Source organism: Macaca mulatta, chromosome 7 (assembly GCF_049350105.2).
Source record: "Macaca mulatta isolate MMU2019108-1 chromosome 7, T2T-MMU8v2.0, whole genome shotgun sequence".
Taxonomy (NCBI): domain Eukaryota; kingdom Metazoa; phylum Chordata; class Mammalia; order Primates; family Cercopithecidae; genus Macaca; species Macaca mulatta.
The window spans coordinates 35449551-35467458 of NC_133412.1; the positions used below are offsets into that span (position 1 = coordinate 35449551).

A 17908-nucleotide genomic window follows, 5' to 3' on the forward strand; every position below is an offset into this window, starting at 1 on the left:
CTTTGTACATGCATTTTCTTCCCCACTTCATATACTTAAACCCATGCTTCTTTCTGATCTCAGTCTACACATGATTTCCTTGGAGAAGCCATCAGAGATCTCTCTGACAAAGTCAAATCCTTTTGTTATATTTGCTTATAGAAATATGGCCCCCATCTTTGTAGCATACATCTCAGTTGTGATTTTGTATTTATGTGTGTGGGATTATTTCACTTACATCTGTCTGCTTCACTAGACTCTAGGCTCTATGAAGGGCAAGAACCCTATGTGCTCTTGCTAAGTGCAGTGCTTGGCAGGTACTGAGTGTGCAATAAATAGTTGTTAGATGAGTGAATGGGAAGACTAAAGAACACTCTTGCATGTTATTAGCTGTAGTCACAGTAAGAAAGTCCTGTTTCTCTGGTCCATCCACTGGGACTTGGTAATGGTATGGTCATAGGTAACCCTTCCAGACAATGGTAGTTCTGATAACTTCACCAGGAATTAAAGCCAAAATGCTGAGGTTTTGTCCTGGTTCTGCAGTAGTGTGGCCTCAGGCAAGCGATAACTTTTTTAAGTCTAAATTCTAAATGTCACCTACAGATCAGAAGTCTCCTTCTGCCTTTGGCCTCTCATCAGCTGCTTTCTCCATGTCCTCTCCTCCCTCCCTTTTTGCAAAGCTAGGCGAGGGCCTGATGCAGAGCTGGCTTCCCTGTGGGAGGACTGGAAGGAACCACACAGCGTGGGTACTAATTCCATGAGTCCACAATGGTAATCAGAAACTAGGCCCGCCTTGTTGTTTAGAAACTAATGCTGTATTCTATTTCTTCAGACAAGTCAGTTTTGAAAAACGAGGCTTGAATATTTGACAGGACAAGAAGCTAGTACCAAACACAGTTTGTTGCCAGCAAGGATGTCAATTTATCAAATTTAAAGGGTATAACCTAGGAGCCTTGGTTAGGTGTACTTTCTTGTTTGATTAGGATGGCATACATGCTGATTGATCTCTTTCCAGCTCAGTCATCTCCATGCAGTAAAGAATTTCAAGCTGCTATTGTTTATTTCCTATGTATTATGTCTAAATATTTCATGGTAAATGAAGAAGAGTGACTGTTTTCAAACTGGAATACTTCTTCAGAAGAAACCCAAAAAGGTGACTCCTCCATCTTTCTGATTCTTGGATCCTAAAGTATCTTCAGCAAATGAAGCCCAGTTTCATAACGGAAGAGGTGACTTGCAGTGTGAAACTTGCAATGGTCTCCCTGTATGTTTTTTCTCTATCTCTAGGATGGCCTCTGTGGTTCTTACTAACCTCAGAGTGGTATCATGAAGTCACTGAAATGATACTGGAAGAAAACAAGAGTGATTAATCTTCTAGGGTGATAAATCTGTATTTTCTTCAAATTCTTCATTTTGCATAAAAACCTTTTTCAGAAAAGAATGTTTACATTGGATATATCCACACCTGGTTTGACAATTCCAAACTACACTCCAACCACCCACTTCTGAATGAGAAAAAAAAAAAAATCAGAAGCCTGCAATTGTGTAACATGCAAATCTTTTCTGGACCAGGGCCCATCACTGTGGTTTGGCAACACAACCAGCACATCTCTTTTCTCATCTCTTGAAAAAAACCAACAGAGAAAAAAGTACCTTGAGAATAAAGGTAATGATTAATCTATCAGGCACAAAAAGGATCATTTGGGGGATTTCAGGTTCTAAGTCGCAAATTCAAACAGATAGCAGTGAACAGGGAATGACAGTTCCACCAGAAGACGATTAAGCCACAGCCTCTAATTGGAACGGCATTTGTACAGTCAGAGACTCTCACCAGACATCTCCAGGAATCTGTGAGCCACTGTCAAAACGTCCATTTTCATGTGGCTGTGAAAGTGAGGACCACAACAGGTAGGCATTGGTGGAAACAGGAGTCCTCAGAGAAGCCCCAAGATGCAGCCAGAGAAAGCAGAAAAGGGGAAAAGCTTCAAGCAGAGACTGGTCTTGAAGAGCAGCTTAGCGAAAGAAACCCTCTCTGAGTTCTTGGGCACGTTCATCATGATTGTAAGTATTTCCTGATTTCCTCGATTCAGACCCAATAATGCCTCCCTAGCTGCCAGGCTGGTAGTGGAGAGTTTTGTTTGGTTTGTTTTCTTTAAGTTAATTATCAGATTCATCTTTTCCAGGAAGCAACAAGTTACTAAAGGCTGTTTGACTATTTAGTGGTTGTGATATTAAGTTTTCAATTACCCATTGCATTTGTCCACAAAAGTTGATGGAAATGGAAGAGAGGGAGTGTGTGAAGTGCCTTCTTTATTTCAGGTATTTACTTATATCTAAAATGGCTTTGTGATTTAAAAGTCAGTCATTAGACAATGTTTTCATTGATTAATTGATTTGTACCCTGCTTGCTTCCTCTAAGCATTGGGGTGACTCGGTCACCTGGAATAAGCATCAATAGTCAATAAATATGGTTGGCAAAAATACGTATATGGATGGCAAGAAACATCCCAGTATGACAAGTGCTTGACAAGTATTGTGCTGTCAGATCACTTGATTTTTAAGAAATTAAAAATTGCACTAGGTAGAAATAGTGTGCCAGGCGATAGTCCAGCTTACTTTTGTATCATTTTTTGTCTCTATTTAAAGCAAAGTAATCTCTAAAGATCTTTGGAGATTTACAAGACAATTACAAGAACCTTCTAGATATAAACGAGGGATGACTTCTAAGAACCTCTTGAGGATTGCCCAGAGATTTACTCAGCTATTAACAAGAGACTGGAAAGTTTACTTAAGTGATCTGGGCTTTCATTTTGCTGCACGTTCTAGCATTCTCTGTATCCTGAAGTTTTACCTGGAGCCAGACCATTTGTGAATAGAAATGTATTATCATGTAGCAACTATTGATTTCAATTTTTTTTTTTTATCCTACTTAAGGATTTCCTACTCCAGGTATAAATAATTTCATTTTCCTTAAAGTTATAGAGAATAGCCCATAAACTCTGTGCATTAAAAGTTCTTTGCTTTGGGCAAATACATAATAATTTAGCAGAATAAGCTCGGAATGCATCAGCTAAGCCAAGATTGAGAAACAAATGTGAACTCAAAAAATTGAACTAGTGTAACGTGAAGAGACAGTCGTAAGTTTTCTGGTCTCTGAGAGACACATTAGACCAGATTCGTTAAAGTATTTTCAGGGAGCTATGGACAATTTCTTGCACTCCTCATCTTCCCTTGGCATTCATTGTTGGCTGCTCTGACCACACTCACTGTCATAATGTAGTAAGAGGAGTTAGAAGGAAAAGAGAGAAGATAAAAGTCAGTGATTCTTATGATTCCCAGTCACTGCTTACTGGAAAATCTTTCTTAGGGAGACTGAGACCCCTCTGTCATGTTACCCGACAATCTGGCCCCAAAGAGGAAAGCAGTTGTCAGTACAGACTGGTTACAGCCTCACAGTGACGAGTGGGTCAGAAAAGTGAAGCTAATTCAGTTACAATTCTTAGTGCTCTGCAGAAAACAGAGGAGGAAGTGAACTACACATCCTTTTTTTTTTTTTTTTTTTGCAACCAAAAAGTTTAAAACCTTCTGTATTTCTTAAGAAGAACCTGTTTCATAATCTCACGCTTTCTGCGCTGTAAGTGAAAGTTGCTTTCAGCCGTTCACTGCTCAGCTAGTCTTGTGTCTTCCCCACTACGCAAGGTAGGGGTTTAATAAAGAACATCTTGATATTGTCTGTTGAAAAATTAAACCTTATATCTTCTGGATAAAGCCAGTCATTTCCCAAAATATTTAATTTCCATTTATACCATACGTTTATTTTCTAAAGTGAACCCTAATAAAATCTGCAAACTTGATTATCATCTTCAGTTTTGTTGGAGCTAGGGGGGATGTATAAACAAAAAGTTCCTGCACAAACACAATTTTTTATAAACCAAGAAATCTACATGGTTTTGCTCAGTTTATCCAAAGTAATTGTTTCTGCTTTATTAGAGAATGTGCATTTTGCCTTGTATTTTCTAGTAAAAAGCTTTGTATATTGATAAGGCAAAGGGAAGGGAAACATTAAAAAGATGGCAGAGGACATGAAGGACTCAGTCCTTTAAACATGTGAGATCGGTTTTTTCCCTCGACCTGGGGAGTCTGGTGCTATTTTTTTCCCTTCTTTCAAAAACTGCTCTTATGGGGAGCATCTCAAACTAATCCATACCATGATATAAATTAGGGGTCCCCAACCTATAGGCCACAGACTGGTACAGGTGGTCCCTGGTGCCAAAAGATTGGGAACAGTTGGTGTAAAAGACTGATAAGGCCTACTGGTAGCATTAAGAGAAAAGAAGGTCCATGAAAAATTCTTTATAAACTACAATTAAAACCAACACCAATTAAGTCATAAGCCAAAAAGCTAGCTCTAATGTGGCCTTTTAGTCATCGGGATAGGTAGGCCTTTCACCTTTACTAGTGTGGGGGGAAAGTTTGCAATGCAAAAGGCTGATCTCTTCCTTAGGCTGAACTTCACAGAATCTCTAATCATGTCTAGTCATTTCTCACAGGAACTATGCTCACTCCTACTACACTGTATATTCTCCTCTATCTTCAAACTTTTCAGGATTCTTTGATACAAAGCTCATCTTATTGCTGAAGGAACAATGCAGCAAGCAGCCGTATTTCCTCCTGAGGTGGAAGGACAGCCTTCCAGGGCTGGACTTTTGAGTAGATAACATACTATGCAGTCGGACAGATCCTAAATTCTTTTCTCATCCTGTCAAGCTTCCACATTTGAGGTCTAACTTTGGGCATCTCTTAGAATGGAAAAAAAAAATGCAAGTACTTCTGCTAAAAGTAGTACCCTTGATCTTTACCTTGAGTGCCCTGAAGGAAATAGAAAGAAACTATCCTGGAACACAGACTATGGAGGAAATAGGGGAGTGGGCAGTACAGGAAGGAGGAAGGAAGGACGGGGATGGTCAATTGTATGTGAGAAATTTCAGACACTGCAGTGTTCCCTTCTTCCTGCTCCTACCTTCTGCCAGGACTGGGTGAGAAAGTGTCCCTCCTTGCTGGGGTCACAGAGTTTGTCACTCCATTTTGAGAGGATTCTCAATCACATATGCTGGTTATAGGTACTCTAGGGCTAAAATTATTATTACAAACAAAGTTTGTTCAGGTCTTGAAGTAGGTCTATTCTATCTTAGGGAGCATTTGAGACAAAAGAATCTATGGTCAGGATTTAGAGTGAAATCAGAAAGTTCATAAGCCAAATTAAAGGAGACATCCACTTTGCAGGGCAGAATCCAGGACAATTTTGGTCTAATACATTATTTGGAATGTCCAGGTACTGGCAGGAGAGCTCTGAGATAAGGGTGGGCAGATATCACTGGCCCTTTTTATTGGTGGAGAAGCTGAGCACAGGCTGATGTAATCATGCATCCCAGGAATCAGCTCAGAGCCCAGTTCACCTGCCCTGGGCACACACTCACCCTTGGACTTCCACTGTGCTCTTCCCTCGAGCAGCACAGAGTATTCGCTCATCCAAATTCTTGTTTCTGTTTATATGTTTCCTGAAGAGAGAGAAAGGAGAGTGATCAACTGCATTTTGCCAGATGGAGAGACAAGTGTAACATAATTAAGAGACTTATCAGCCCTTGAATGAAAGAGCTGGGCTTGTTATCTTGACTCCAGTCATTCCCTAATGCCATCATTTGATGAGAATTAACTCCTTTCATGTGAAAGCCCAAGAGAATTTGACAAATTTTACAGCCTAAAATGCAATAGCAGTGTCAAAAGATGATTTTACACAACAGACGTGATCGTGTTGGGGACATTTTATAGAAGATCTGCTAGCAGAGTCTTGGGATCTCTTCACCACCTACAAACACATTCAAACCTCAGGTAACACCAGGGTTCCGAGGTGGCTCAGCGACGTCTTCACAGCTCTGATAAACATACTGACCATGCATTGCACTGTGTTTTTCCTCTAGTATTTCTGTTTTCTAGCTTCTCCTCAAGACCACTCTTTTTGTTCAGAGCAAAGGACCTAGAGGAAAGTGGGCCTCAAGAGATCCCATAACTTCTCTCTCTTGCTTTCTGGCTCAACAGCCACCTGTTCTTTCTCTGTTTCCTCCATGCTTGGTTCTTCTAGCTTGTTATTTTGCAAAACCGTCCATCTCTCCAAGTCTAGGGGTGCCCAGGACTGAGGGTCACACAGAACTAGAGCTGTCAGTTGGCCAATAGATGATAGATCAGAAGCCCCTGCTGTCAGCAGTACCGTGGATGATTCTGTCTGTGGGTGGTTTGTCTGTCCAAGTCGTGCAGGTATCCACCATCCTCGGGCCCTCACTCAGAAGCTTTGGAATAAGATGGCCTCTGTTGCCTGACCCTTGCATCTTTCAGATGAGAGAACAGACACCCACAGTCTCACAGAATTTTGTCAAAACTCTTTCCACCACACCAGAACATCAGAGGATGTCTACAGTCAGTTTCACCTGCCTCTTGTTATTATGATTTATGTTCAATGCTCAATCCTTCAAGGATTGGTACTTCTGTACTTGGGAGTTCTGTCCCTTTAAGAATGTCTGAGGTTCTAAATCTGAATGTGCAGAAGTGCTCAACACTGAGGATTCTCCTCAGATCCTTACCTTGAAGCAAGAGTTTAAAGACCCGAGACTCTCTCCTGTCAAGTATGATGACGAGGAAAAGAGAGGGCAAAGAAGGTTAACATGGAGCATACTCTATCCCCCAGACACTTTGATCCTTAAACTAAATCTAAACAAAATCTAATGAGGTAAAGATACTGCTCTCACTTTATAGATGAGGAAATTAGGACTTAGTATGGTGAAGTGACTTGACCACAAGCAAGTGTGTGGTGGAGCTGGGATTAGAATCAAATCTCTCCACTTTCTCTTAACCACGCTGCAGTTAACATTCTAATACATGCTTTTGAAGTTTTACTACAGTTGTCTATAAGAATATACATTATAGTTTTATATGTTTAAAAATTTACATATATAGCTTCATAGCTTGTACACCTCCTCCAGTTTGAGACTTTTCTCCAGAGACACTTTCTGAAATTTATTAATCTGGGAACATGTATGGCTGGCTTATGTATCCATCGCCCTCTTGCTGTTGATTACAATTACCAAGACTGCCACATTGAACATCTGGGTACGTGTCTCCCCGTACACATGTTCAAGAGTTTCTCTGGAGTATATACCTAGAAGAGGACCTGGTGGTCCTAGGGTATGTGCATCCTCAACTTTATGTGTATTATAAAATTGCTCTCCAGAGCGATTTCAAAGTTGTACTTCCAGTAGCGACATGAGTTCCCATTTAGCACATACTCAACCTCCCTTGATATCATCCAACTTTTATATTTTGCTAATTTGGCAGATAGAAAAATGGAATTTCACTAGTAATTGTACAAAATTCCAGTGCAGTGATTATTTTTCATATATTTACTACACGTTTAGGTGCCTCTTTTGTAAATTGCCTGATTAAAGCCTCTGCACATTTCTCTTTGGGATACTTTACTTTTTCTTAATTGTTATAGGATATTTGTATTTATTTTAAATCCATACATTAAAGCATTTTGTGTTTTCTTATTGACTTTTAATATTTTGCTTTTCATATTTGTGTCTTTAAATAATTAGAATGCATTTGGTGTATGATGTGGGATTGGGGTCTATTATCTATGTCTGGAAGGATAGACAATTGTCCCAGGACCAATTTTGACTGTCTATCTTTTCTCCACTGATTGTGATGACATTCCTATCATACACTTGTTCACACGCATACGTGGTTCTATATCTAGACTATTCAGAGTCATTGATCTGTTTGTCCAAATTTGCACTACCTCATATACCATTTTTTTGTTGTTGAGAACATTGTTTGTTGTTGTTGTTCTCTTTTTGCTTTTATTACCAAGGTTATATTAGACTCATGAAATGAATCAAAATTTTCCCTTTTTTTTCTATTTTCTGGAGCACTTTGTGTAAAATGGGGGTTATCTATTTCTTGAAGATTACTCAGCATGTGCATGAAAAAAGAGAGGGATGGACAGATGACAAGAAAAAATTTCTTTAAAAGTTATAGGTCTGGCCAGGCGCAGTGGCTCATGCCTGTAATCCCAGCACTTTGGGAAGCCAAGGCGGGCAGATCAGGAGGTCAGGAGTTCGAGACCAGCTTGGTGAATATGGTGAAACCCCATCTTTACTAAAAATACAAAAATTAGCTGGGCATGATGGCATATACCAGTAGTCCTAGCTACTCAGGAGGCTGAGGCAGGAGAATTGCTTGAACCCGGGAGGCGGAGGTTGTAGTGAGCTGAGATTGCGCCACTGCACTCTGGCCTGGGCGATGGAGCGAGACTCCAACTCAAAAAAAAACAAAAAAAAAAATCTCTACTATATCTGAGGTGACATCCTCTTTTCAATTTTTAAAAAGAAGTTAGAAGTTTCTTTGTTTTCCACTTCAGTAATTTCTGCTTTGATCTTCCTTATGTCCTCCTATTGAGTTGATCAGCTTTCTTTATTCTTGCCTTTTCTCCTCTGTGTGCCCTTTCTATTAAAGTATTTACCCTTAGGCTGTGTGCAATGGCTCATGCCTGTAATCCCAGCACTTTGGGAGGCTGAGGCGGGTGGATCACCTGAGGTCAGGAGTTCAAGACCAGCCTGGCCAACATGGTGAAACCTGGTCTCTACCAAAAACACAAAAATTGGCCAGACATGGTGGTACACACTTGTAATCCCAGCTACTCAGGAGGCTGAGGCAGGAGAATTGCTTGAACCTGGGAGGTGGAGATTGTGCCAAAGCACTCCAGCCTGGGCAACAAAGCGAGACTTTGTGTCAAAAAAAAAAAAAAATTACATATATATATATTTAAAGTAAATCAATTTTTCTTCTGAACAACATAAAAACTTTAAAAAATCCTAATTCCAATCAACCACTCCATCTTACATGTCATTGTTATCTAATAAATTTTTCCCTCATTATTACTGTTATTACTGGTGTTTTAAAATAAATACTTATTTTTATTTGCTTATATAAAAATGCATTCCTATCATTTACCGGTTTGTTAATCATTACTGCATACACCCACTACTTTCTCTTGGGTTCTGTCTCCTTCTTGCAGTTCTTCCTTTAGAAAATTTTTCAGGAAGGGTGTGCGACAGACGAACTTTCTCAGTCTTTGTCCGAATGTGTCTATTTCATGCTCAAGGCTGAATGATAAATTAGCTGATACATTTTAGGTTGATAACTATTTTTGCTTGGCATTTTTCAGGTGTCATTCCAATGTCTCTGTTATTGCTGCTGACAAGCCTGTTAGTCTCATTTTGTTCCTTAATAATCTGAATTTATCTGGTAACTAATAAGAGTTTCACTTTGTTTTTTATTTTGAAATTTCACCATAATGTGACTCGAGGTGAACTTATTTCTAGTGCTTAACTCATTTTTCATCTTCAATTTAAAGAGTTACGATTTTTACCAATTGTGGAAAATTTTCATCTTTATTACCTTGTCTTTCCCTCAGTCTGTTTTCTCCTTTTAGAACTCCTATTGGTATGCATGTTTGACCCTGTCATTTTTTTATGTCTCAACCATTTTTTTCATATTTCTTCTCTTATTCTCTTAATCCATGCTGAATTTTGTACAGTTGTTTCAAATCTATCTTTCAGTTCACCAATTCCCTATTCGGTTCTCTCTAATCTTCTGTTTAACACATTCATTGAGTCTTTAGTTTCATTATGTTTTCATTTCTATATGTTTTATTTGTTTTTTTTCTTTTTTTAGTTTCTTTTCTTGTGTGCTTATTTCTTTCATTTCCTTAACTTACCAAAGCCTAATATATTTATAATATTTTAAACCTGTTCTGTCATCTCGAGTTTTGGGGGAGTGAATCATTCTGCCTATTTTATCTACTGACTCTTATTCATAAAGGATCTTTTCCTTTAGTGTTTTCTACATCTGTATTATAAATTCTTCAGGGAGATTTATTTTTCCCTGTGGGAATTCCACGTGGCCTGAGCAGTGGATTTGTTCTTCCAGAGCAGGTTTGCATTTGTTTCTGCTGCGTTCCCCAGGTATATCGCCAGCCAGAAATGATTACTGTGAAGTGGCAAACTGAAAAGAGAAGCCTGGGGGATGCAGGTGCCTGTTGAAAAGCACTCTCCCAAAAGAACAGCGCTCTGTACCCTTTCTCCCAAACTGGGACAAGTGACCATGAATGACTGAGAGACCTCGTGCTTCCTACAAACGAGGCCGGCTCTTCTGACATCCTTAGACTTTGAGTCAGTAGCAGCTGAGGGAGAATTTTCCTACAGACTTCCTCCTGTCAGCAATGAATGCAGAGGACCAGGCTGGCCTGGGAAATCTCACAGTTTAAGGCGCTTAGTAGAAAAGTCCGTTCCGAATCATTGATCTAAGGGTTGCAGACTCCCGGAGCCAAACTTGATTGTGCCAAACAGGATTCTGCTTCTGATTGTCATTTTTAATTTTACCCAGAAAACTCACTGTTTTCATTGACTTTCAAAGGGGAAGTATTTTTTTTTTTCTACTTTCCAGAAGTGGGTTTGGTTAGTTTTTCTTTAGTGACAAAGCCCATTGCAACATGTTCTCATTACTTGACAAGAAAGGAAAACATGGTAATGAGAGCAGAAGTTGGCCCTTCTTTACTCATCAGCCCTCTGAAAGTGACCTAACAACCCACAGATGGTTCAAATGGCTGAGGCAGTTCAGCCGTGAAGAAATTAGGTGCCCACTATACCTCCAGCAGGCACCTAATTTCATGTCTGGGGAAGGATTGCTGAGTTCACTGAAACTTCTAAGCAAAGCAAATGATTTAAGAGAAACTATGCCAGCAAAGTGTGCCTGCCCTGCCCCCTGCCCTTTTCTCCATCTTGGTAGCTTGGCTGATTATGCTAAGATATAAACCTGGAACAGTCAGTCAAGACCATAAAGGACTTGAGGGCTTAGTCCCTTCTCAACACATATGCCTTAGAGTCTGTCTGGAAACTCAAGCTTTCTTATGAGAATACCTCCCAAAAACCTTATGCTTCTATCAACAGGTGATTGGTTAAAGAAATGGGGGTGCATCTATGCAAGACTCCTATTTTGCCATTAAATAGAAGGTTTACATGCTAATATGAAAATACTCTAAGCTATTCAAGTAGAAAAAGCAGGCAGAAATGGTATGTGTTAAATACCCTCACCTGTATAAACACACACACACATACATACACACACACACACACACACACACACACACACACAGGCACATGCACATCTTTTTGACAACATACCAGAAAGTATTGATATTAGTTACCTGTGGAGAATAATATTTAAAATCTGGGGTGGGAAGGAAACACATTTCTTATATTCTATTGTATACCCTTTTGAAATTTTAAAAATTGTACATATTCATGTGTATTTTCTTCACCCTCTTCCTCCCCATGAGAGAGTTCACCCAGTAGAGTATGCCTTTTCAAAGCATTTTTTTAGGGAGTTGCTCAAAATCTGTTCTGAAAAACACTAGTTCCAAAAGATGCAAATAAGAATTAAGTGAAAGAAAATATGTGGTCCTTCCCAAATATGCTTGGGAAACACTGGGTTAAACAAAAATAAGCAGTTTTCTGAACTGCAGGAATTATCAGAGCCTTTAATGTTCTCTATAAATCTCTAAGAGGGGAACAGAATGTAAAGTTGTCTTCTCTACTTAACCACAAACCCCTTTTTTGAGGAGCATCTCATGGGACTAATGATCTGTGAAACATACTTTGAGATTTGCAGACCCTGGAAACATATCAGTCCTCAGAACTCCTCCGTCTGCAGAGATCTCCAAGGTTGAGAGTGATAGGAGGCGGCCTTGGCACTGTTGGGCCCTGTGGGTACAGGGAGAACTGTCCTCAGCAACCCCCACTCACACACAGCCCACTCAGAGTCACAGTTATCCTAATGCAAACACACACAACTTAATTAATAAATGCTTCATTCGTTTCTTATTCTGGCCCTTGGGATGGTGATCAAGTTCCCATCCAGGTCAGCATTTGGGATGAGTTGAGCGATGTGAATGCCTGGCGGGGTCAGAAAAGGAGAGCATTGTTCTTTTCAGCCCAGTAGAGATAGTGGAGTTCAATCACCTCTCCTTTCTGAGCTTTGAGTTGGTTCTTGGTACTTTTTTCTGCTTGGAGAGCACTGAGGCTGGCCATGTTCCCATTCACCTGGCTCTCAAATTGCAGATTCCTCTGTTTTTATGAGCCTGCCCTAATATCGCCTCTTTTCAAGTACAGCTGGTTCTTGGGTGATTGATCTTATCCTGATATTCTCTCAGGCTGCATGCCACCACATACTTTATTTTTAGCCAGAAGATCCAGGTTTCAGTCTTGGTTCTTTGTGACTATTTTTGTTATGACTGAGAAAGTTTTATTTTGCAATTGGAAAACTAACTGACGGGAAAGCTGTGCATAAATCTGTACTCTGTGCTAATAAAGGAAACAGGCTGACCCACAGAGGCAGCAGCAGTTGTCACAGGAGGAACACTGGGATGGGAATGAAAGAATCTGGCTCCAGATTCGGAAATTGTCACCTATTCGCAATACGTCTTGTATCAAGTCACTCAAACTTTCAGTTTTTAGCTGGGGATGAAGTATTGGGAGGACTCACAGAAGTAAAGTGCGTGAGAGCGCCTCACCATGGCTCAAATGCCATGTGAATGTTTCCTCTTTCACCCATTGCTGGTCAAAATCAGTCAAACCTTGGCCCGAGCACTTACCACTTACGAGAATGTGAGAGCAATTGTTTTAACCTCTCTAAGCTTTGGTTTCCTAGTTTGTAAAATGGAGACAGGAAGAGGGCCTGACTCATAGGTCATTGTGAGGACTGATGGGCTAATGCATGGAAAGTGCTTAACTCACAAAAATCATTCAATATAGATTAGTTGTTATTGGTATTATTATTATCTTCATATGTTCAAAAGGCTATAGTCACATAAGCTGAATAGGTGGGAATAAACAGGTGGAGTAGGACGGATGGGGTACTTCTCTAACACACACCTACAGCACAGGCTGGAGGGCCAAGGTTTGCAGAGAATGCTGTGCTGACAGATTGCCATGGATTCTCCTTCCTCTCCAGTTACAAACTTATAGGAGCAGGGAAGCCTCTGGTAAGCCCTAAAGTGACTCCCTTCTCAAGAATGGGGATTGCGTTTTTTGGAAACAGTATGGCCACCACCTTAGACAAAGTTTTGCCTATAGGCAGCCCTTCCTTTGATGGTAGCCACAGATTCTTTCTTCAGGAGCTAGGACTGCATCCCAACCCAGGCGTGTTATCACCATGGTATCTGCAAGGCCAGGAAATCGCTGACACCAAAAGCTTAATGGTTTCATCTTCCCAGACCTTAAGACAGGAGTCAACAGCTCCAAAGCTAAGTGAGATGGAACAGGCAACACATATGAGTGATGTGGGCATAGTGGGGTTGCGGGGAAATGGATAGCGTATGCTGTCTCAGAGGGGCATTTGCCATTCAGACCCTCTCCACTGTGGCCTTACCCCATTCTTGCATCAGGAGTTTCAATTACTTGAGCTTACCACAGCCTGATGGAAAGTAGTTGCCATCGCAATTACCTTGGGCATATACTTCACCCTCCTACAAGTTTCAGAATATTTCAAGACCCCTTTTACTGTCTCCGATGGAATTTATGGCTCAACATTCTTTATAGCCACAGGCTTTCATGGACTTCACGTCAGTATTGGGTCAACATTCTCACTATCTGCCTCCTTTGCCAATTAAAATTTCACTTTACATCTAACCACCACTTTGGCTTTGAAGCCGCTGCCTGATATTGACACTTCATAGATGTGGTATGGCTATTCTTATATGTCTCTATCTACTGAGGAGGATCCTACTCTTTCAGTATAAGCATTACCATTGACTTCCAATCAATAAGCTTCAATAATATTCGAAAAAGAGTAATTAGCCTGACCCTAGCCCTAGTAACCGACACCTTACTGGCCCTATTACTAATAGCAATTACATTTTGACTCCTACAACTTAATATTTATATAGAAAAATCCAGTCCTTATGAATTCGGATTTGACTCATTAACCTCTGGCCACCTCCCCTTCTCCATAAAATTCTTCCTAGTGGTCACCACATTTCTCCTGCTCAGCTTAGAAATTGCTCTACTACTGCCCCTGCCATGAGCCCTTCAAACAAACAACCTGACACTAATAATCAGCACAGCCCTTATACTAATTAGCATTTTAATCCTAGGCTTGACTTATGAATGAACCCAAAAAGGATTTGACTGAATTGAATTGGTAGATAGTTTAAGTTAAAATAAATGATTTCGACACATTAGATTATGATAGACCATATTTACCAAATGCCCTTTATTTATATCAATATTATATTAGCATACACCATAGCACTGCTGGGAATATTAGTTTATCGATTCCACTTAACATCATCCCTATTATTCCTAGAAGGTATAGTATTATCGATATTCATTATAATTACTCTAACTTTAAACATACATTTCACTCTAGCTTCCGTAATACCCATTATCCTCCTAGTATTTGCTGCCTGCGAAGCCGCAGTGTGCCTTGCCTTACTAGTTTCAATCTCCAACACATACAGCCTAGATTACGTACAAAATCTAAATTTACTTCAATGCCAAAAGTTACTATTCCAACAATTATACTGTTACCAATAACATGACTCTGTAATAACTCTATAATCTAAATAAACATAACTATCCACAGCCTATTCAGCAGCCTCATTACTCTGCTATATCTTACCCAATTAAATGATAATTCATCTAACTTCTCACTAACTTTCTCCTCTGACCCACTAACATTGCCCCTTCTAATCTTAACAACCTGACTACTACCTCTTATAATTCTAGCAAGTCAACATCACCTTTCCAATGAGTGACCCCCCCCTGGAAAAAACTCTGTAATAGTTCTCTTCCCCTACTTATCACACTTGCCCATACTCAAAATACCTTGGGTTCACTAAACATAATAATAATAATAATATTTACCACCCAAGAACTATTAACTTCCTGATGTAATAATCTTATAGGACTAGCATGTATTATGACTTTTATAGTAAAAATACCTCTATATGGACTTTACCTCTAACTCCTCAAAGCCCATGTGGAAGCCCCTATTGCTAGCTCAATAGTACTTGCAGAGGTACTCCTAAAGCTAGGTGGCTATGGTATTATATGGCTTACCCTTATCCTCAACCCCATAACAGAATATATAGCCTACCCCTTCCTCATACTATCCTTATGGGAAATAGTTATGACAAGCTCTAATTGCCTACGACAAACAGACTTAAAATCACTTATCGCATATTCCTCCGTAAGCTATATCGCACTTGTTGTTATGGCTATTCTCATTCGAACTCCTTGAAGCTTTACAGGTGTAGTCATCCTTATAATTGCCCATGGAGTCACTTCATCTTTACTATTCTGCCTAGCAAATTTGATCTACGAGCGAGTCCACAGCTGAATTATATTATGTATCTGAGGCCTTCAAACACTGCTTCCACTAATAGCCTCTTGATGACTTTTAGCAAGTCTTACTAACCTTGCCTTTCCCCCTACTATCAATTTAATAGGAGAACTCTTCATCACTATGGCTTTATTCTATTGATCAAACATCACCATTATGCTTATAGGACTTAATATACTAATTACAGATCTTTACTCCCTACACATACTAATCACAACACAACGAGGGACACTTGTATATTACATTAACAGTATTAAACCCTTATTCACACAAGAAAATACATTAACACTTGTATACCTTGCAACTATCTTTCTATTATCCTTAAACCCTAAGATGATTATGGGGTTTGCATACTGTAAGTACAGTTTAACCAAAACATTAGATTGTGGATCTAATCATAGAAGCCTGCAACTTCTTATCTACCAAGAAAGTATGCAAGAACTGCTAACTCATGCTCCCATCCCTAATAACATGGCTTTCTCAACTTTTAAAGGATAAGAGCTATTCATTGGTCTTAGGAACGAAAAATATTGGTGCAACTCCAAGTAAAAGTAATAAACATGTATTATACCCTATTATAAAAACACTAATTCCCTTAATCTTACCAGTTATTACTACCTTAGCCAACCCCTGCAAGAAAGATTGATATCTATAGTATGTAAAAATATCTATCGCATGTGTCTTTATTAGCAGCCTCATCCCCGCAACAATATACATATTCATAGATCAAGAAATAATTATCTCAAACTGACATTGAATAACAATTCAAACTCTTCAACTCTCACTAAGCTTCAAACTACTTTTCCACAATATTTATCCCAGTAGCACTATTTGTTACCTGATCTATCATAGAGTTCTCAATATATAAACTCAGACCCTAATATTAATCAATTTTTCAAATATTTACTCATTTTCCTCACCACAATATTAATTCTAGTTACCGCCAAGAACCTCTTCCAACTTTTTATCGGATGAGAAGGTGTGGGAATTATGTCTTTTTCACTAATTGGCTGATGATACGGCCGAGCAGATGCCAGTACAGCAGCCCTCCAAACAGTCCTGTATAAACGATTGACGATATTGGCTTCATTTTAGCTATAGCATGATTCCTCTTATTTTCCAACACATGAGAGCTTCATCAAATATTTCTTCTAAATCTTACCCCCAATTCCTTTCCACTAATTAGTGTTCTCCTAGCAGCAGCAGGCAAGACAGCTCAATTTGGCCTTCATCCCTGACTTCCTTCTGCTATAGAAGGCCCAACCCCAGTTTTAGCCCTATTTCACTCTAGCCCTACAGTTGTAGCAGTTTTTCTACTTATCTGCTTCTACCCTTTAATAGAAAATAATCTATGAATCAAAACCTTTACATTATGTGTAGAGACATGACCATCTTATTTACAGCAATCTGTGCTCTAACACAAAATGACATCCACAAAAAAAAAAAATTATAGCATTCTCCACCTCAAGCCAACTAAGCCTTATAATAGTCACAATTGGTATTAATCAATCACACCTAGCATTTCTTTATATCCGCACCCACATCTTTTTAAAAGCTACATATGTTCAGGATCCATCATCCATAATCTCAGTGATGAACAAGACATCTGAAAAATAGGAGGACTATTCAAAACTCTACTCCTCACTTCCTCCTCCCTTATCATTGGCAGCCTTGCACATACAGGTATGCCTTTCCTCACGGGTTTTTATTCTGAAGACCTCGTTATTGAAATGGCAAACACGTCATACACCAATGCCTGAGCCCTTTCTATTACTGTTAGTGCAACCTCCCTAACAGCGGTCTATAGTACTCAAATTATTTTCTTCCCTCTGATAGGACAACCTAGCTTCACAACTCTGATTATTATTAATAAAAGTAACCCTTTCCTAATTAACCCAATTAAGCGCCTAATAATTGGCAGTGTCTTCGCTGGATTCCTCATTACCGATAATATTGTTCCCACTTCATCCCCCTAAACAACTATGCCACTTCACCTAAATCTCACAGCCCTAGGTGTGACTACCTTAGGCCTCCTACGAGCAATAGAACTAAATTTTATAATGAATAACCTTAAGCTAAAATATCCATTACAGACATTTAACTTCTCCAATATACTAGGTTTTTACTCAGCCACAATCCACCGTACAGCTCCCCCACTCACTCAAGCCTATTTACAAGCCAAAATATTTGATTAGGAAAGTCCATACCAAAAACCATTTCACAACCTCAGATATCAGCCTCCATTACTGTATCTGCCCCAAAAGGCCTAATGAAACTCTATTTCCTCTCCTTTTTTTATTTTACCTCTTCTAACTCTAATCTTAATTATCTAATCATCACCCCGAGTAACTTCAAGTGCAACATAAATACTAACAAATAACGTTCAACCAGCAACTACCACCAATACCCATAACTT

General features: G+C 39.4%; 1 protein-coding gene across 4 annotated transcripts in view; it reads left to right on the forward strand.

Annotated features, from left to right (window-relative positions):
• Nucleotides 1-1508: 1508 nt before the first annotated feature.
• AQP9 (aquaporin 9) overlaps nt 1509-17908 on the forward strand; it is a 58857-nt gene continuing 42457 nt past the window's right edge. For 2 of the 4 annotated variants that reach the window (XM_077939486.1, XM_028850982.2), the window contains exon 1: nt 1542-2040. In XM_077939486.1, the coding sequence (XP_077795612.1) occupies nt 1930-2040 (111 nt within the window). In that variant the 5' untranslated portion in view covers nt 1542-1929. Of the gene's footprint in view, nt 2041-17908 lie in introns of all 4 variants that reach the window. The other 2 variants (XM_001094912.5, XM_077939487.1) reach the window with 2 other exon arrangements.